This window comes from Pseudorca crassidens, chromosome 1 (genome assembly GCF_039906515.1).
Source record: "Pseudorca crassidens isolate mPseCra1 chromosome 1, mPseCra1.hap1, whole genome shotgun sequence".
Taxonomy (NCBI): Eukaryota; Metazoa; Chordata; class Mammalia; order Artiodactyla; family Delphinidae; genus Pseudorca; species Pseudorca crassidens.
This window is the reverse complement of record NC_090296.1, coordinates 180,086,536-180,104,735: the sequence shown is the minus strand read 5'-3', so window position 1 is coordinate 180,104,735 and position 18,200 is coordinate 180,086,536. Positions and strand designations below refer to the sequence as shown.

At 42.4% G+C, this 18,200-nt stretch overlaps 1 protein-coding gene across 3 annotated transcripts in view; it reads left to right on the top strand.

Annotated features, from left to right (window-relative positions):
• Nucleotides 1-2,555, top strand: part of CCNY (cyclin Y) — a 126,533-nt gene extending 123,978 nt beyond the window's left edge. For all 3 annotated transcript variants that reach the window (XM_067702143.1, XM_067702132.1, XM_067702153.1), the window contains exons 9-10: nt 487-649; nt 1,309-2,555. In XM_067702143.1, coding sequence (XP_067558244.1) covers nt 487-649; nt 1,309-1,425 — 280 coding nt within the window. In that variant the 3' untranslated portion in view covers nt 1,426-2,555. The remainder of the gene's footprint in view (nt 1-486; nt 650-1,308) is intronic.
• Nucleotides 2,556-18,200: the final 15,645 nt, after the last annotated feature.

Here is an 18,200-nt window from a genome sequence, read left to right as displayed (position 1 = left end):
CGGATCAGATGGGTGGGCCCAGCAGGGGGTCCTCACATGCCCTGCAGGTGATGGGTGTGCGCTGGGGCTGGGGAACCGCTCCTCCTCCCGTGGTCCGGAGGAAGGCCGGTCAGCGCGTCCTCACCTCTCCTCCCGGGAAGGGCAGTCCTCTGGGTCTTGGGGAGGCCTGTCCTCCAGGCTGCTGTCCGCCCTCACTGGACTCCACTTGACAGCTCTCGACTGCATCTTCTGCCCTGTTTGAGCCAATGGCTCACGCGGAAAGGTGAGGCCAGAGCCTGCCGTGTGTGTGCGCGCGCGCGCGTGCACAGATGTACTCAGTCTCAGTGTCAGGGTCGCCCTTAAGCACTTTCTGGTGATCATCCCAGTTAATCAGGACTCATCCTTCCGGTCACTGGACCAGGTGGACTTGGCTGTGTCCAGCAGCGTGCCCAGGCGGCCACAGGTGGGGACAATGGCTGAGCTGTGCGTTTGTGGCTTTCTCTGCAGGAATGAGCTGGAGCGACAGTTCCTCGAATTGCTCCAGTTCAACATCAACGTGCCCTCCAGTGTTTATGCCAAGTATTATTTTGATCTTCGTTCTCTGGCGGAAGCCAACAACCTGAGCTTCCCCTTGGAGCCCCTTAGCAGGGAGAGGGCCCATAAGCTGGAGGTAAGAGGTGTTGGTGCCCGGCGGGTGCACTGCTGCCGACTGAGCTGTGTGCTCGCGGCAGTTCCTGATACTGCGTGTCGTAAAATAAGGACGAGGTGCCCTGGATTTAATTTGTACAACCTCATATTTTAATAACCTTATTAATGGCGGTTTTTACTTAATGTGCACTGATTGATTTTTAAGTCAAAGAAGTTTTTTAAAAACCCGTTTTTTAAAAAATGTACCCACAAAAAGAGTGTTCCCAGCATGCACTTTTATAAGGAAAAAGTTACCAGATGACCCTACCGATTGGGAATCCAAAAACGTTTGATTCTGCCTTTTTATTTTTCATTTTTTCAAAGTATTTTCTCCACAGCCCAGTTAGAGCCAGGGCCAGCCCCTGTGGTCTTGGCCTGGGTTCTGGGCCATCACTGATAAGCTGTGTGACTCTTGTGTCTTGCACTTGTGTGTAGCTCAGCTTTGCACGTGCACCCAGCTCTTCCCATCCGACTTTGACGGCTGAAAGTGTGGGGACAAGGAGGCTCACGGGTTAGAGCCCTCCTTCAGAGGAGGCGCAGAGGCCCTCTGCACCTTCATCCCGAGTGTCCTCAGTGCCGAGGGCCGGCCAGGGCGAGGGCGCTGGCTCCCGGCTGACCTGATTACTTCCCCTCTGCCCCCAGGCCATCTCCCGCCTCTGTGAGGATAAGTACAAGGACCTGCGAAGACCCACGAGGAAGCGGTCAGCGAGTGCTGACAATCTGACTCTGCCCAGGTGGTCCCCGGCCATCATCTCCTAACCGTGGGCGTCCCCGCTGGAGGCCGTGCCATCCCTCATTTTCTCCTTTAGTTCGAGAAAAGACAGTCTTGGGGTGGTTTGGTTTTGTTTCTCTCTTCCTTTTTTTAAAATTCATAGCTCCGCCAGGCTGCCTTGATGAGCGCCTCCGCGCCACGCGCACGCGCAGCAGGGCTCCGAGGACGCGAAGTCGGTACCGTGGGATCCAGTCCAGCCTTCCCCAGCCCCGGAACAGCGCTTCCTTCGTGGAGGAAAGACTCTAACCCTGGAGGAGGAAGGGAAGGGAAAGGAAGTCGGCTAGAGGCACGGAAAGCGGCTTGGCCACTTCCTAAGCCCCCCACCGTCGGTCAGTAGCCGGAACCGACAGGAAAGCCCGGCGTAGGTGACGAAGTTGGATGTGCATTCAAGTCACACGCCGCGTTCACCGCCCCACCTGGATCAGTATGTCCCGTAAGACTTCTTGCATTCCTTCTTGCTGCTTCTCGGGGGTTTGGGGGGGGGGGATTTTTGTTTGTTTTCTTCTGTTTTGGTTTTGGTCCCACAGAGCAGAGAATATAGTTTGTACCCACCATGGCACAGACATCCAAATAAATAGTACTGGCTGTTTCTCTCTGCACAACTCCTGCGAGCTGTCTTCTGAGCTTTCTTCCTCTCCAGGGGGAGCACTTGTCACGTTTCTGTGCACCTTTATTTTAGCCGGTTTTCTCCACAGTGGCAGAATCAACTTGACTGTAGTGCTGAACCAAACGTAGCCCTTTCCCCCGACTCCTCCCCCCGGGAACATTCTAGATCACATGGGTGCTTGTGCCTTCTGGTCCTGCGGTGGTTTCTCTCTGCCCTGACGTCCTGGTGGAGGCTGCTCCCCCGCGGCCCGCGTGGGAGCCCTTCCTCCCCCTGCCCACCCCCTCCTCTACTTCCACGTCCATTGTGCAAGCAATATTCCTCTCAATTTTTATATGTTTACTTTAAATCAAAGTTAGTCTATTTGTATAAAATTTTTTAAAAATCTAAAATTTAAAAAAACGGGGGTGGGGGTGGGTATTCCCGTGGAAGATCATTGAAGGGCAAAATGTTCCTATTTACTGAGGTATTTTTCACAGAATGATTGAATAAAAAACTCAACTTGCATTTTCATTGTGGGTGCTTAGTGAAGTTATACAAAATTAAACTGTGAAGGTTTATGCGTCATTAATTATGACCACCTCTTTTCGTTTCTGACTATCCCTCATTTCCTTATGGGCTGGATAAAAATCTGTTACAGCAAGTAAAATTAAAGGGTTAACGATAGAATACCACGTCAGTCTTAAGAATCTGGGTCAGTGAAGCATACAATGCTTTGGGGTTTGCATATTTTCTTGGGTCACAAATGACAGAGGTTTCTAAGTTTCTCCTTCATCAGGTCTTTGAGGCAAATGGCAGCAGAAATCTGTGTTTCACCTTCCTCCTGTGTGAGCTTGGAAGACTTTGGAATCTTAGGTTATTAGTCTGTGCCCTAAACTCATCCACCTGCTCCCCAGACATGCCTGCTCCAGATGAGACATGCTTTGCTTAATGGGAGGGACTCGGAAACACCCAGCATCCCAAGAACACCAAGCCAAGTACTAGTCAGGTTCTGTGAAATTTGTATCATGTGTAAATGGAACTGTTTGGGCCAGAAATACTGTCAGATTCTTTCTGGCTTAAACTTTCAAAAGCAAACAAGCAGAATATGAAAAGTTAATTATCTTTCCATTATAATTGTGTTGATACACTCTGTATGGGTTCCAGAATCAGCTTCTCTCGTCAAGTAAGAGTTGGATTTAGAATTTGAAATAGAGACCTAAACATATAGAAAATATCATTTTATATTCCCTAATCTATATAGCTTAAAAAGGGACATATTTTCTTAACTGAATACGAATACCTCTCAAATTAGTTCCTCCCATGTAAAGTATCGTATTTTACCCAACATCCATTTCAGGAAAGAGGTTCTGCTGCCTTTAAAGCAGACATCTTATTTTTATCCCTTTTATTTGAATGAGAGAGATTTGAAAATTGAATTATGTAAATATTTCAATGCATCTGCTATTATTTTATGGAGTTTATTAAACTACTTAAAAAAATTGTATAGTCTATTTATTGTATGTATGTACATACAGTCTGGTAACTGAAAGTGGGTTCCGTAAAACCTGACTCAGTCTTGTTTAGACTATGAATATTGTTTTAGCCCTGTGCACTGGACTCTACCTCTGTATAGGAAAATTTTCCATATAAATGAGCATTGATCTGTATTAATTGGTTATGTTTCTTACACTAAGGATTTTTAAAACTCTGCTGTAAGTGTAGATTTGAGTTTTACTTTTGCAGTGTGAATCACTTGACACAAAGGTAGATACTTTAGGTTTGTTTTATTTTTCTACATGATGATGGAGACTTACATTTTGTTCTCTGGTTTGTTCTAAGTTTGCCAAAAAAACACCCGACAACAACCAGTACAGTACCTATTGATAAATCATCGTGATGTAATTTGTTTGCAAGGTGATTCATGCCCTACAATTAAAGCTGTATTGCTATTTAGGAACACATTGTCTTAGTGTAGTTTTTGAATGGACAGTTTTCATCATTAATGAAGGATGAAGAAAACCACACAATTTACTGACTTTAAGTTTAGATTTGACTTAACAAATGAAAGTATCTCAATGAATTTTTCCTTTTTGGCTTTTTTTTCTTTTTAAACTGGGAGAAGAGAAAGAAGTCAGGGATTTAAAACCAAATTGGAGGGCAAGGTGGGAGGTCCTACCAAGATCCCCGACGTGCCCTGTGCCTTATGCGCTGCCTGAGGCCATCGTCTGGCTCCTCTCCCGGGCTGGCTGGCTTCCCGAGCCTCTCCTTTTGGCCTTTGGCAAGACCATCTCCATCTTGGGCTTTCCCTTGGGTCTGGGGGTTTTGATCCTCAGCTGAGCTGCAGAGCAGAATTTTGGGAGTGAGCGACTCTGATCCTTTCAGGCTGCTTTTGGTAACCTCTCACCTGGGGCTGTATTTTACAGCTTTGAATTTTTTAAATAATAAAATATAATTCCTAGTTCATTGTAGGTACTTATTGTTAGATAAATGGATACAGAGAGCAAATAGTGCCTACCTTCCTGCTGCATTTTTTGAATATGACACTGAGATAAAATTGAACAGGTTTTGTGGATGCTGAGTGAACCAGTTCTTTTCAAGAGCAGTGGAGAAGTGTTGTTATGTGTTCGGTAGGTGCTGAGTGATCCTCAGAAGGACTGGGGCCTCCTGGAGGCCTAGCAGAGCTCTCCACTTGTGTAGCAATGCCCTGTTTCATCTGTGATCCCTTCAGCCCCCTTGGCTTCAGTGGAGTCAGCGTCTCAAGACTCCCATTGGATGGATCATGGAGACATGGATTGTCTCCTGAAAGGCCAACCAGGGAGCCCCTAACCTTGTTGAAAAAGAGAAGGAAGTAGGGAACATACCCTCGAGTGAAATGGGAAAAGGACACTGAAGGACTAATTTGGGATTCGTATTTTAAGCTCTGTGGGTTGCAAGGAAGGCCCCTGCACAAAAGTGCATGCAGGTCATGACTGGCAGCCCCCGAACACCGAGCCTTCCCAGCACTTCTGCACCGAAAACAGATTATCCCGCAGGTGCCAGCAGACCCCATCAGGGGAAGGGAGGCGTGCAGGGGCTCGCAGTTGCCAGGGCTGCTGGACTCGGACCGGCCTGGGGCAGGGGCTTCCTTCCACTTCTTCCTAGTAGGTTTTCTTACTAAGTTTGCATGTCTGGAGCTGCTCAAGGTCAACAGTGTCACTTTCCATTAGAAGCGTTCATCTCTGACTTGAAAGGGTCACAGGAGGCCTCTGTGTGTCTGCATCGCTGTGAGTGTGGGCTGTAGGTCAATGCCCGGGAGGTCCTGGTACCCACGTTGTCCATCGTAGGTCTTGTAGGGAGCACCCTGGAGGAACCTGTGTCCTTTAGGGACTCGGTCTGGGTAGGGAGCTTTATTCCTTAAAGAACTTTGTTTCAACAGAATGCAGGATAAAAGTACGGCATTCCAAAGTAACTGCCATTTTGAACAAAAATATTAAATGTAACTAGAACTTAGGCATAACATTTATAGTAACAAACATTGGTATTGATTTGTATTGTAATGGAACCTTGGGTTTCAGTCTCAGACCAAAGTTAACTTGCTTTGCCACCTTGGACAAGTTACTTCACCTCTCTGGATCACTCAGTGAATTTGACTGGCAGAGATACACTTGCTCTCGTTTTCACCACCTGTCTTACTGTTTCTAAACACACTCTGCTCAGCCATTCTTGCATCACGATTGGTGGATGCTGCTCTGCATGGATGTAGGAAGGCTGGACCCACTGAAAGACAAGTCCGAGCTTATCTGTGAGTTTCCCCGGGGAAATCGGTTGTCTCTTCCAGGGCGCCCTCCCAAAGAAGGGTGGCCGTCGGCAGATACAGCTGTTCTTAAGAGGAGGATGTGGTATCCAGAATTCAGCTGCTGTCTGTCCTTCCTGGGTCTGCCCTAATGCACCTCAATCTGCAGCTTGTCCAGTTGGGTCTTACTGTACCTTGTGGTTCTTTTCCATGTTGATGGACAATGAAAATCTTGCAACAGTGAAGTTGGGTGTTGGAATCCTCCCCTGACAAATGTCTTGAGAAGACATCTTTGTGTTAGCCCCCAGGTGATGCTTCTCCTTCTTAGACCTGCAGACCCAAAGCTCTGGGGGCCACCCTGGAGGAGGAGGCCTTCACTCCCACCCTGTGGCACTTCCGTGGAACTTGGCCACTTGCAGGCTTCCCAGATCTGCCTCTGCTCACCAGCTCCTGGATCTTCTGCAAAGGACTTGCATTTGGGGGGATCAAAGGAGTTGGGGGTCCACTCCAAAGAGAAGAGCCGCATTTGGGGGCAGCATAAGGTAAAGCAGTGACTGTGCAGGGTCAGGGCACACGGTCTGGCAAGTCTCAGAGCTTGGCTGGATTCCCAGAGCTTCATCTTTCTTTAAAGCAAAGAAATGTGTCACCCCCTGGGTCACCCTAAGATCCTTCCACTCCTAATACTCAGTTATCCTACGAATCACTTAGTTATTCTGAGATTTCCAGGAGCACTGTTGGGACTCACAAGAGATTTACTCACCCCTGCAATATTACGAAAACAAACACAGAATTTGGGAAAGCCTACCGTGAAGCGTTCCAAGGTCTCACCGGGGAGGGAAAGACGAATCTGGTTGGTGCATTTTCTGCTTCCAGTCAGGACCGTGAGTGTGCAGGTGGCCCACTGTCACTGAGGCAAAGTGGACACAGAAGGCCTGGGGCACCATGGGGATGGGACCACCAGGGCGACGGGACCACGTACAAACGGGTTCGACCAAGGCAGGAGGCAAGGAGACTTCATGCAGATGTTCATCTGATGAGAGTCCCAGGCGGTAACTGATCACCCTCTTGTGTTTCTGGTTCTTTTTCTTCTTCATCATCATCTTGTATTTTCATTTTTATTATATTTGATCGTTATCTGCATCTCTTCTATCAGCTTTTATAGTCCTATACTGACTGATGGCCTTTCAGAAGGTCAACAGTGGATTTAAAAGTACATTGGTAAGGAAAGACAAGATAGGGGTAGGGGGAGTAAGAAGTACTAACTACTATGTATAAAATGAATAAGCTACAAGGATATATTGTATAGCACAGGGAATAGAGCTGATGTTTTATAATAACTATAAATGGAGTATAACCTTTAAAAATTGTGAATCACTGAAATTTATATAATATTATAAATCAACTATACCTCAATAAAATATAGTAATAAACAATAATAAAAGCTTACAGAAAGTATTAAAAAAGTACATTGGTAAAGTAGATTGACCTATAGATAAAGTGACTCTTTTAAAGCTTATGTTATTAAATGTAATGGGGAATTTAATTGGTGAGATTTTAATGTCTTCAAATATTTATGGCTATTCTGCTTTTTCATTTTTCAGAATTTCTCTCAGGCTTCCAAGATTTAAAAACAAAAAGGTTTTGTTAACACATAGTGAAAAATACATTTCTGTGACATCTTTGTAAGATTATTTCATGGTGCTGTAATCTGAGCCCTCTTTGGAAGAAACGTGGATTTAAATTACGGAAGAGTTCCCTGATTATTGATTTCTGAAGGATTGAAAAAGTTAATGGTACAAGGGAGAAAATGGTACACTAAAACTCTTAAGGCATCCCCAAAGAGCTCTTGTTCATTAAGCCTTAGTGAATTCTTCAACATGCAGCCCCTCTTTTCCCGACTTTGTTTATTCAGCAAAGCCAAGAATGTGACCCCCCCCCAAATTTTTTACACAAAATTAAAATGCTATGTACTCATCAGAATAGTCAGAATCTTATTTTCCTTCTTAACTTACAAGTAGTGATCATGCAGTGAAGTAGATGTTCCATGTTGCTGCTAATTTTAGTTTGTCAGCATTTTCTGGAAGCAACCAAAAGTCATATGTATTTAGACAGCTATGATTTCTGCCAACCCAGCTGGCTTCAGGAACTGGGGGGGGGGGGGGGGTTCATTCTTACTTTATGCCGAAATCTGTTTGGGATGATGGCTGTTACCATTGGTCTTTTGACCTCTGATTTGCATTTATTTGAAAAATTTGAGTTGATTGTCCTTAATAAATAATCCCATTCCTATGTATTCTTACTTGGATAGCCCATGAAAACAAAAATCAGAGTTTAATTCACTGAGTAAAGCATTAGCCTTATTTTATAAGTGCTAAAGAGCAAGCATAATTTATTGCACAAATAAAACGAATAGTATGTGATTTTTTTCCTTAAATTCCTGCAGACACATGGATTTGGAATTCCTTTTCTAATTTGTGATTTTTCTTCCCAGGAACACACTGGCTTACCACGCCTCACAGCACAAAGTGATACATTTCATGTCCTTAGGCTAAAATATTCTAGTAGATCCATTTTCAGAACTTAATCCCAGTCTTGAAATATTTAAATTCTTTTTTATATTTATTCCCCGGCATGAGCCTGACGCCTTGCATACATTGTTAATCCTTTGGGTGAAAGAGGATCAACCCAACAGAAACATTCCTCTTTACATTACCTCCTTGTGGAATAAGGAAGGAGCAGAAAGGGATGTAAGAACTTGTTCATCTAGAATCAGAAAATCTCAGTGTTGGAATCATCATCCACATTCATTTTCAGATGAGGAAATTAGGTTCAGGATGTGAAATGAACATGAAGGTCAAGTCTGGCTTTGGCTTTGGTAGCTAACAAATAATTGGTCCTGATGGGAACCATGTTGATTTTTCACCTTGAGTACCTTGAGGATTAAAACCTCATTGCAAACCAATAATTATGTAAGTGTTGATATTCAAAAGTCACACGTTCATAACTCCGTTCCATTTGAATCTATCCTTCATTTAAGATGAACACAACTGACAGAAGTTATGGGTCCCATGTTGAACTGAGTTGCTGACTATGAAGCTAATAAGTCTAAAGCTTCCCTGACATCTACATTCCTGATTACATATTTGCAGCAATGAACCTAAAAGATCAATGTTATATTTACAAACTCCAGTGGTAAAATATGTGGACAGATCCTGCATACAGTTGGACATAATTTAAAATGTATGCCTCGTCCTTGGAGCTGTTCCTTTTATGCCACTCTTTACAGTCAGTAAGGACTCAGGGAGCCCTCCATGTGCACACAGTGCTGTGCTGATAAAAGAAGGGAAAGACACTGTCCCTGCCCTTCTGGAGCTTACAGTTGAAGTACAAAGATGAAGTGTTTTTTTCTCATAAATGAGGGGACAATAGGAAATTAGAATATAGACAGAATGGAATTAGAATATAGACAGAATCTATGGATCTAAGGATCATATACTTATAGCTTAGTGAAAATAGGCTAATGGACTACAGAAGTCAGGAAAGGCTTCCTAGCAGATGTGGGACTGTGGCGGAGCCCTGGAATCTTTGTAGGATACAAACTGGAAGAGAAAAGGGATTCTAAGCAAAGATAACAAGTGTGGCATGGTGAGGCTGAGGACCAGTGTGAAAGGATAAAAATATGTGCAGTACATCCAAGGGATACTGAGTAAGCAGGGCTGGGTTTGTCGGACCTGGAAACCTGGGCTTCTGCCAGGAGAGATCGGATCTGTGTGCTCACATTTTCATTCCTCCAACAAGGCAGCTGCTGGAGATAACTGCCTGGCCTCAGATGAGTTCTGCTATGGATTAGCTCTGTGACCCCAAGCAAATCACTTAACCTTTCTGAACCTCCATTCTCGCATCTGTAAAGCGAGGACCAAAATAGTACTTACCTCCTAGGACGAATGAAGATTCAGATGAGAAGAGAACCCGTGCCTGGAACACAGTGAATGTTCAGTATGTGTTCGATATATTTTGATTCTGGCCTGCTGCCTGTAAGGACCAGGCTTCCTAGGCAAGCCCTTCATCCTACTTCGCTCACCTAGAGAAGATCATCCTGAACGCAGAGAGGACGTGGCAGCAGCAGCATCCTGTAGAAAGCCATTCTCTGAGTCATCCCCGAGGACCGCAGGCTGGGGACTGAGGCAGCCTAGGCCACAGACTCAGCCTTCGCTTTTGCAGAGTCAAGAGACCCAGAAGGGCTGGGCAGGGTAGCTGAGGAGAAAGGAAGCACAAGAGGAAGTAAGTTTTCTCAGTGGGGATGAATCATCCAGTAGCTATTTGAACCCGTTTCCCCAGGGAGCATCCTTGCCTCAGACAGGAACCCAGCAGAGTTAGAGCCAATGACATGGGCATCAGCTTTGGCTTCACTGGAATGGCTAACATGCTCACATCCCCAAGCCCTCCCAGCTGCCATTTATACATGGAGAATGAACCCTTGGCCACACACCACGAGAAGGAAGAGTGACTTGGTCTCCCCAGGCCATTAAAGAGTTTCCAGTGCCTCAAAATGCAACTAGTAAACAAGCACTAAAAGATCTGCATTGAAGGTCACCTCTGCCCGGGAGCTGCTGCCAACAGTCCTGGCCTTGTAGCACGTGCACAGAAAAAACACAAACTACACTCGCGAGTGGGATTCTCTACTTGGAATCCTGTCCCACTTCTGGAAAAAGTGTTCTCGGTTACAGTGTCAGAACTGAGGCTTCTGGCTACGGAAAAGTAATTAAAAGCTTATTACAGTTGCCAGGGAAATGATGTTCAAGAGGAATTTTCTATGTTATTTTATTCCATCTCTTCTTTGTATTCTATTTGTGGCTGCACTGCACAGCATGCAGGATCTTAGTTCCCCAACCAGGGATCGAACCTGGTCCTCCTGCAATGGAAGCTTGGAGTCTTAACCACTGGACCACCAGGGAAGTCCCAAACACCTTTTTTTTTTCTAGAGGAATTTTAAGTTATTTAAACGCGGTAACTTTGTGAATTCCAAGCAAACTCAATTACACAAACTCAAAAAAAGGAGCGATTCCAAGAGTTTCTTTCAATTCAGATTTTAGTCAGTTCAAAGGAAATCTTGCTGCTAAGGCTAATGCCTTCTCTTGATCTCCTTATATGTCTGCTTTAGGACAGTGGAGATCAAGAGCGTAAAGAAGAGGGATTTTCTTTAGTGTTCATTTTTATTTACATTGTTGCATAAGGTCTCTGTTCCCTCCATACTGTTGAGACATATTCTAGAGGGAGAGACCACCCCTTGCTTGTGTCTCCACAGCTGGCTGGGGTCAGGCTGGTGTGCGTTCAGGAAAGAGCAGCCAAGAAGTAAAGAAAGCGTTTCCTTCTTGCTGTGTATGTGCTTGTTAAAGCTGCAGAAACAAAACATCCCTTCACTTCACTTTTTTGAAAGGGTGGATGGAGTTTCCGGTAAAATATCTACCCAGAATGAACATCTCTAGTTAGGCATGGGTGGGAAATTAAATTCTGGTATTGATTGATTCTCTCTGCTCCTGTCACAATAAGCTATAATAATTTATTATATAAATTATTATGTATATAATTATATAATATAATATATTAATATATAATAATATATTATATATAATTTATTATATTTATTATGATTCAGTCTGGGAGTAAATCCACTGTGTGAAGGTCTCCAATTCACTGACACCATTAATCTGATAATTAGAGCAGTGATCACTGAGGGAATCCAGGGATGGAGGAACGGGCCAGGCCTGGCTTAATTCTTTTGTCTTATCCTCACCCTGACTCTGAGGCAGATATTCCAAAATGCCACAAGCCCCTTCCATTCTTCCTGACTAATGACAAAACTCCCTATTCCTCAGTAATACATTGTCCCTTCTCTTGATAAATTCTGAATGTCTTTTCCTCATCTGTAAAATTGGGTTAGTGATGCTTATTGCAGGGGATTGAAAGGATTCAATGAGAAAATATCTGTAAGGCCCATGGCAATAGGCCAACTCTGTGCTGTGACTGCCCTTCCTGCCTGTGGTATTAGAATCACCTCCTGATGGAATTGCCACGGGCAAGTCAACCAGATCCACACATTCGTTGTAAATGTGATTGTTTGCTACCCTGGGTAGCTCTTCATATAAACCAAAGGGGTTCTGATTTGGGGTTTCTTTGTTTAAACAAAACATCCACTGGGGTGCCCCTCCCTCCCTGCGGCCTGAGTCAGAGCCCCCGAATCAGCGGTTCCTTTAACCCCGTCCTGTCTGAGTAAAGAACAGACGCCCTCCTGCGACCTACACGCAGAGGCGGGGCCAAATCCAGAACTGAGCCCCTGAGAGATGTGAGAACAAAGAAGAGAAAGGGAAATCTCTCCCAGCAGCCTCAGGAGCAGCGGATTAAAGCTCCACAATCAACAGAATGTACCCTGCATCTGTGGAATACATGAATAGACAACGAATCATCCCAAACTGCGGAGGTGGACTTTGAGGGCAAGATTTATGATTTTTTCCCCTTTTCCTCTTTTTCCGTGTGGATGAAAGGCTCTTGGTGCTGCAGCCAGGAGTCAGTGCTGTGCCTCTGAGGTGGGAGAGCCAAATTCAGGACACTGGTCCACAAGAGACCTCCCAGCTCCACATAATACCAAACGGCGAAAATCTCCCAGAGATCTCCATCTCAACACCAGCACCCAGCTTCACTCAACGACCAGCAAGCTACAGTGCTGGACACCCTATGCCAAACAGCTAGCAAGACAGGAACATAACCCCAACCATTAGCAGAGAGACTGCCTAAAATCATAATAAGTCCACAGACACCCCAAAACACACCACCAGACGTGGACCTGCCCACCAGAAAGACAAGATCCAGCCTCATCCACCAGAACACAGGCACTAGTCCCCTCCACCAAGAAGCCTACACAACCCACTGAACCAACCTTAGCCACTGGAGGACAGACACCAAAAACAACGGGAACTACGAACCTGCAGCCTGCAAAAAGGAGACCCCAAACACAGTAATATAAGCAAAATGAGAAGACAAAAAAAAAACACAGCAGATGAAGGAGCAAGATAAAAACCCACCAGACCGAACAAATGAAGAGGAAATAGGCAGTCTACCTGAAAAAGAATTCAGAATAATGATAGTAAAGATGATCCAAAATCTTGGAAATAGAATGGACAAAATGCAAGAAACATTTAACAAGGACCTAGAAGAACTAAAGATGAAACAAACAACGATGAACAACACAATAAATGAAATGAAAAATACTCTAGATGGGATCAATAGCAGAATAACTGAGGCAGAGAACGGATAAGTGACCTGGAAGATAAAATAGTGGAAATAACTACTGCAGAGCAGAATAAAGAAAAAAGAATGAAAAGAACTGAGGACAGTCTCAGAGACCTCTGGGACAACATTAAACGCACCAACATTCGAATTATAGGGGTTCCAGAAGAAGAAGAGAAGAAGAAAGGGACTGAGAAAATATTTGAAGAGATTATAGTTGAAAACTTCCCTAATATGGGAAACAGTTAATCAAGTCCAGGAAGCACAGAGAGTCCCATACAGGATAAATCCAAGGAGAAATATGCCAAGACACATATTAATCAAACTGTCAAAAATTAAATACAAAGAAAACATATTAAAAGCAGCAAGGGAAAATCAACAAATAACACACAAGGGAATCCCCATAAGATTAACAGCTGATCGTTCAGCAGAAACTCTGCAAGGCAGAAGGGACTGGCAGGACATATTTAAAGTGATGAAGGAGAAAAACCTGCAACCAAGATTACTCTACCCAGCAAGGATCTCATTCAGATTTGATGGAGAAATTAAAACCTTTACAGACAAGCAAAAGCTGAGAGAGTTCAGCACCACCAAACCAGCTCTACAACAACTGCTAAAGGAACTTCTCTAGGCAAGAAACACAAGAGAAGGAAAAGACCTACAATAACGAACCCAAAACAATTAAGAAAATGGGAACAGGAACATACATATCGATAATTACCTTAAATGTAAATGGATTAAATGCTCCCACCAAAAGACACAGATTGGCTGAATGGATACAAAAACAAGACCCATATATTTGCTGTCTACAAGAGACCCACTTCAGACCTAGAGACACATACAGACTGAAAGTAAGGGGATGGAAAAAGATATTTCATGCAAATGGAAACCAAAAGAAAACTGGAGTAGCAATTCTCATATCAGACAAAATAGACTTTAAAATAAAGACTATTAGAAGAGACAAAGAGGGACACTACATAATGATCAAGAGATCGATCCAAAAAGAAGATATAACAATTGTAAATATTTATGTACCCAACATAGGAGCACCTCAATACATAAGGCAAATAGTAACAGCCATAAAAGGGGAAATCGACAGTAACACATTCATAGTAGGGGACTTTAACACCCCACTTTCACCAATGGACAGATCATCCAAAAAGAAAATAAATAAGGAAACACAAGCTTTAAATGATACATTAAACAAGATGGACTTAATTGATATTTATAGGACATTCCATCCAAAAACAACAGAATACACATTTTTCTCAAGTGTTCATGGAACATTCTCCAGCATAGATCATATCTTGGGTCACAAGTCAAGCCTTGGTAAATTTAAGAAAATTGAAATTGTTTCAAGTATCTTTTCTGACCACAACACTATGAGACTAGATATCAATTACAGGAAAAGATCTGTGAAAAATACAAACACATGGAGGCTAAACAATACACTACTTAATAACGAAGTGATCACTGAAGAAATCAAAGAGGAAATCAAAAAATTCCTAGAAACAAATGACAATGGAGACATGACAACCCAAAATCTATGGGATGCAGCAAAAGCAGTTCTAAGAGGGAAGTTTATAGCAATAGAATCCTACTTTAAGAAACAGGAAACATCTCGAATAAACAACCCAACCTTGCACCTAAAGCAATTAGAGAAAGAAGAACAAAAAAACCCAAAGTTAGCAGAAGGAAAGAAATCATAAATATCAGATCAGAAATAAATGAAGAAGAAATGAAGGTAACGATAGCAAAGATCAATAAAACTAAAAGCTGGTTCTTTGAGAAGATAAACAAAATTGATAAACCATTAGCCAGACTCATCAAGAAAAAAAGGGAGAAGACTCAAATCAATAGAATTAGAAATGAAAAAGGGGAAGTAACAACTGACACTGCAGAAATACAAAAGATCATGAGAGATTACTACAAGCAACTCTATGCCAATAAAATGGACAACCTGGAAGAAATGGACAAATTCTTAGAAATGCACAACCTGCCAAGACTGAACCAGGAAGAAATAGAAAATATGAACAGACCAGTCACAAGTACTGAAATTGAAACTGTGATTTAAAATCTTCCAACAAACAAAAGCCCAGGACCAGATGGCTTCACAGGCGACTTCTATCAAACATTTAGAGAAGAGCTAACACCTATCCTCAAACTCTTCCAAAATATAGCAGAGGGAGGAACACTCCCAAACTCATTCTACGAGGCCACCGTCACCTTGATACCAAACCAGGCAAGGATGTCACAAAGAAAGAAAACTACAGGCCAATATCACTGATGAACACAGATGCAAAAATCCTCAACAAAATACTAGCAAACAGAATCCAACAGCACATTAAAAGGATCATACACCATGATCAAGTGGGGTTTATTCCAGGAATGCAAGGATTGTTCAATATACGCAAAACAATCAATGTGATATACCACATTAACAAATTGAAAGAGAAAATCCATATGATCATCTCAATAGATGCAGAGGAAGCTTTTGACAAAATTCAACACCGATTTATGATAAAAACCCTGCAGAAAGTAGGCATAGAGGGAACTTTCCTCAACATAATAAAGGCCGTTTATGACAAACCCACAGCCAACATCGTCCTCAATGGTGAAAAACTGAAAGCATTTCCACTAAGATCAGGAACAAGATAAGGTTGCTCACTCTCACCACTCTTATTCAACATAGTTTTCAAGTTTTAGCCACAGCAATTAAAGAAGAAAAGGAAATAAAAGGAATCCAAATGGGAAAAGAAGAAGTAAAGCTGTCACTGTTTGCAGATGACATGATACTATACATAGAGAATCCTAAAGAAGCTACCAGAAAACTACTAGAGCTAATCAATGAATTTGGTAAAGTAGTAGGATACAAAATTAATGCACAGCAATCTCTGGCATTCCTATACACTAATGATGAAAAATCTGAAAGTGAAATCAAGAAAACACTCCCATTTACCACTGCAACAAAAATATCTAGGAATAAACCTACCTAAGAAGACAAAAGACCTGTATGCAGAAAATTATAAGACACTGATGAAAGAAATTAAAGATGATACAAATAGATGGAGAGATATACCATGTTCTTGGATTGGAAGAATCAACATTGTGAAAATGACTCTACTACCCAAAGCAATCTACAGATTCAATGGAATCCCTATCAAACTACCACTGGTATTTTTCACAGAACTAGAACAAAAAATTTCACAATTTGTATGGAAACACAAAAGACCCCGAAGAGCCAAAGCAATGTTGAGAACAAAAAACGGAGCTGGAGGAATCAGGCTCCCTGACTTCAGACTATACTACAAAGCTTCAGTAATGAAGACAGTATGGTACTGGCACAAAAACAGAAAGATCAAAGGAACAGGATAGAAAGCCCAGAGATAAACCCACACACATATGGTCACCTTATCTTTGATAAAGGAGGCAGGAATGTACAGAGGAGAAAGGACAGCCTCTTCAATAAGTGGTGCTGGGAAAACTGGACAGGTACATGTAAAAGTATGAGATTAGATCACTCCCTAACACCATACACAAAAATAAGCTCAAAATGGATTAAAGACCTAAATGTAAGGCCAGAAACTATCAAACTCTTAGAGGAAAACATAGGCAGAACACTCTGTGACATAAATCACAGCAAGATCCTTTTTGACCCACCTCCTAGAGAAATGGAAATAAAAACAAAAATAAACAAATGGGACCTAATGAAACTTCAAAGCTTTTGCACAGCAAAGGAAACCATAAACAAGACCAAAGGACAACCCTCAGAATGGGAGAAAATATTTGCAAATGAAGCAACTGACAAAGGATTAATCTCCAAAATTTATAAGCAGCTCATGCAGCTCAATAAAAAAAAACCAAATAACCCAATCCAACAATGGGCAGAAGACCTAAACAGACGTTTCTCCAAAGAAGATATACAGATTGCCAACAAACACATGAAAGAATGCTCAACTTCATTAATCATTAGAGAAATGCAAATCAAAACTACAATGAGATATTATCTCATACCAGTCAGAATGGCCAACATCAAAAAATCTACAAACAATAAATGCTGGAGAGGCTGTGAAGAAAAGGGAACCCTCTTGCACTGTTGGTGGGAGTGTAAATTGATACAGCCACTGTGGAGAACAGTATGGAGGTTCCTTAAAAAACTACAAATAGAACTACCATATGACCCAGCAGTCCCACTATTGGGCATATACCCTGAGAAAACCATAATTCAAAAATAGTCATGTACCAAAATGTTCATTGCAGCTCTATTTACAATAGCCCGGAGATGGAGACAAACCTAAGTGTCCATTATTGGATGAATGGATAAAGAAGATGTGGCACATATATACAATGGAATATTACTCAGCCATAAAAAGAAATGAAATTGAGCTATTTGTAATGAGGTGGATAGACCTAGAGTCTGTCATACAGAGTGAAGTAAGTCAGAAAGAGAAAGACAAATACCGTATGCTAACACACATATATGGACTTTACAAGAAAAATGTCATGAAGAACCTAGGGGTAAGAACCTAGGGGCTGGATGGCTGAATCAATCCAAAATGAAGTCCTTAGTGAAAAAAATATGCTTGACATTTGCTTATTCAAATGCCGGGGGGGTGGGATGGAGAGAAATCTTCCTTTTTTAAAATAGTGATACATGTATTACTTTTTCTTATAAATGTTTTCTCATTGTAGAGGATTAAAACGTAGAGAAACACATAAAGAAAAAAATACAAAATCCCTATTCTTTCACCCCACAAATATAACCATTCATAATAGGGGTATTTTTAAGGCATAATTATACATGTAGCAAAGGTGGAAAGAGGAATGGTTCAAAGCACAGATCCTAGAGCCAGACTGCCTAGATTCTAATCCCAATTCTTCCATTTACTAGCTGGCTGACCTTGTATGTATCCTTTAATATTTATTTTCCACGTGTTTATAATATGCAGGGCTCTCTATGCTCAGAGACAGGTAGAGGCTTGTCCCATTCAGATCTAAGGGCAATACTGCTTTTACCAATATTGATCAGAATCCAAACACATGATCTCAGTATAACGTAAGCGGAGTCTAGGAAATTTGGCCTTCCTATGTGCCGAGGAAGGGGAAGTGAGTGTGAGCCA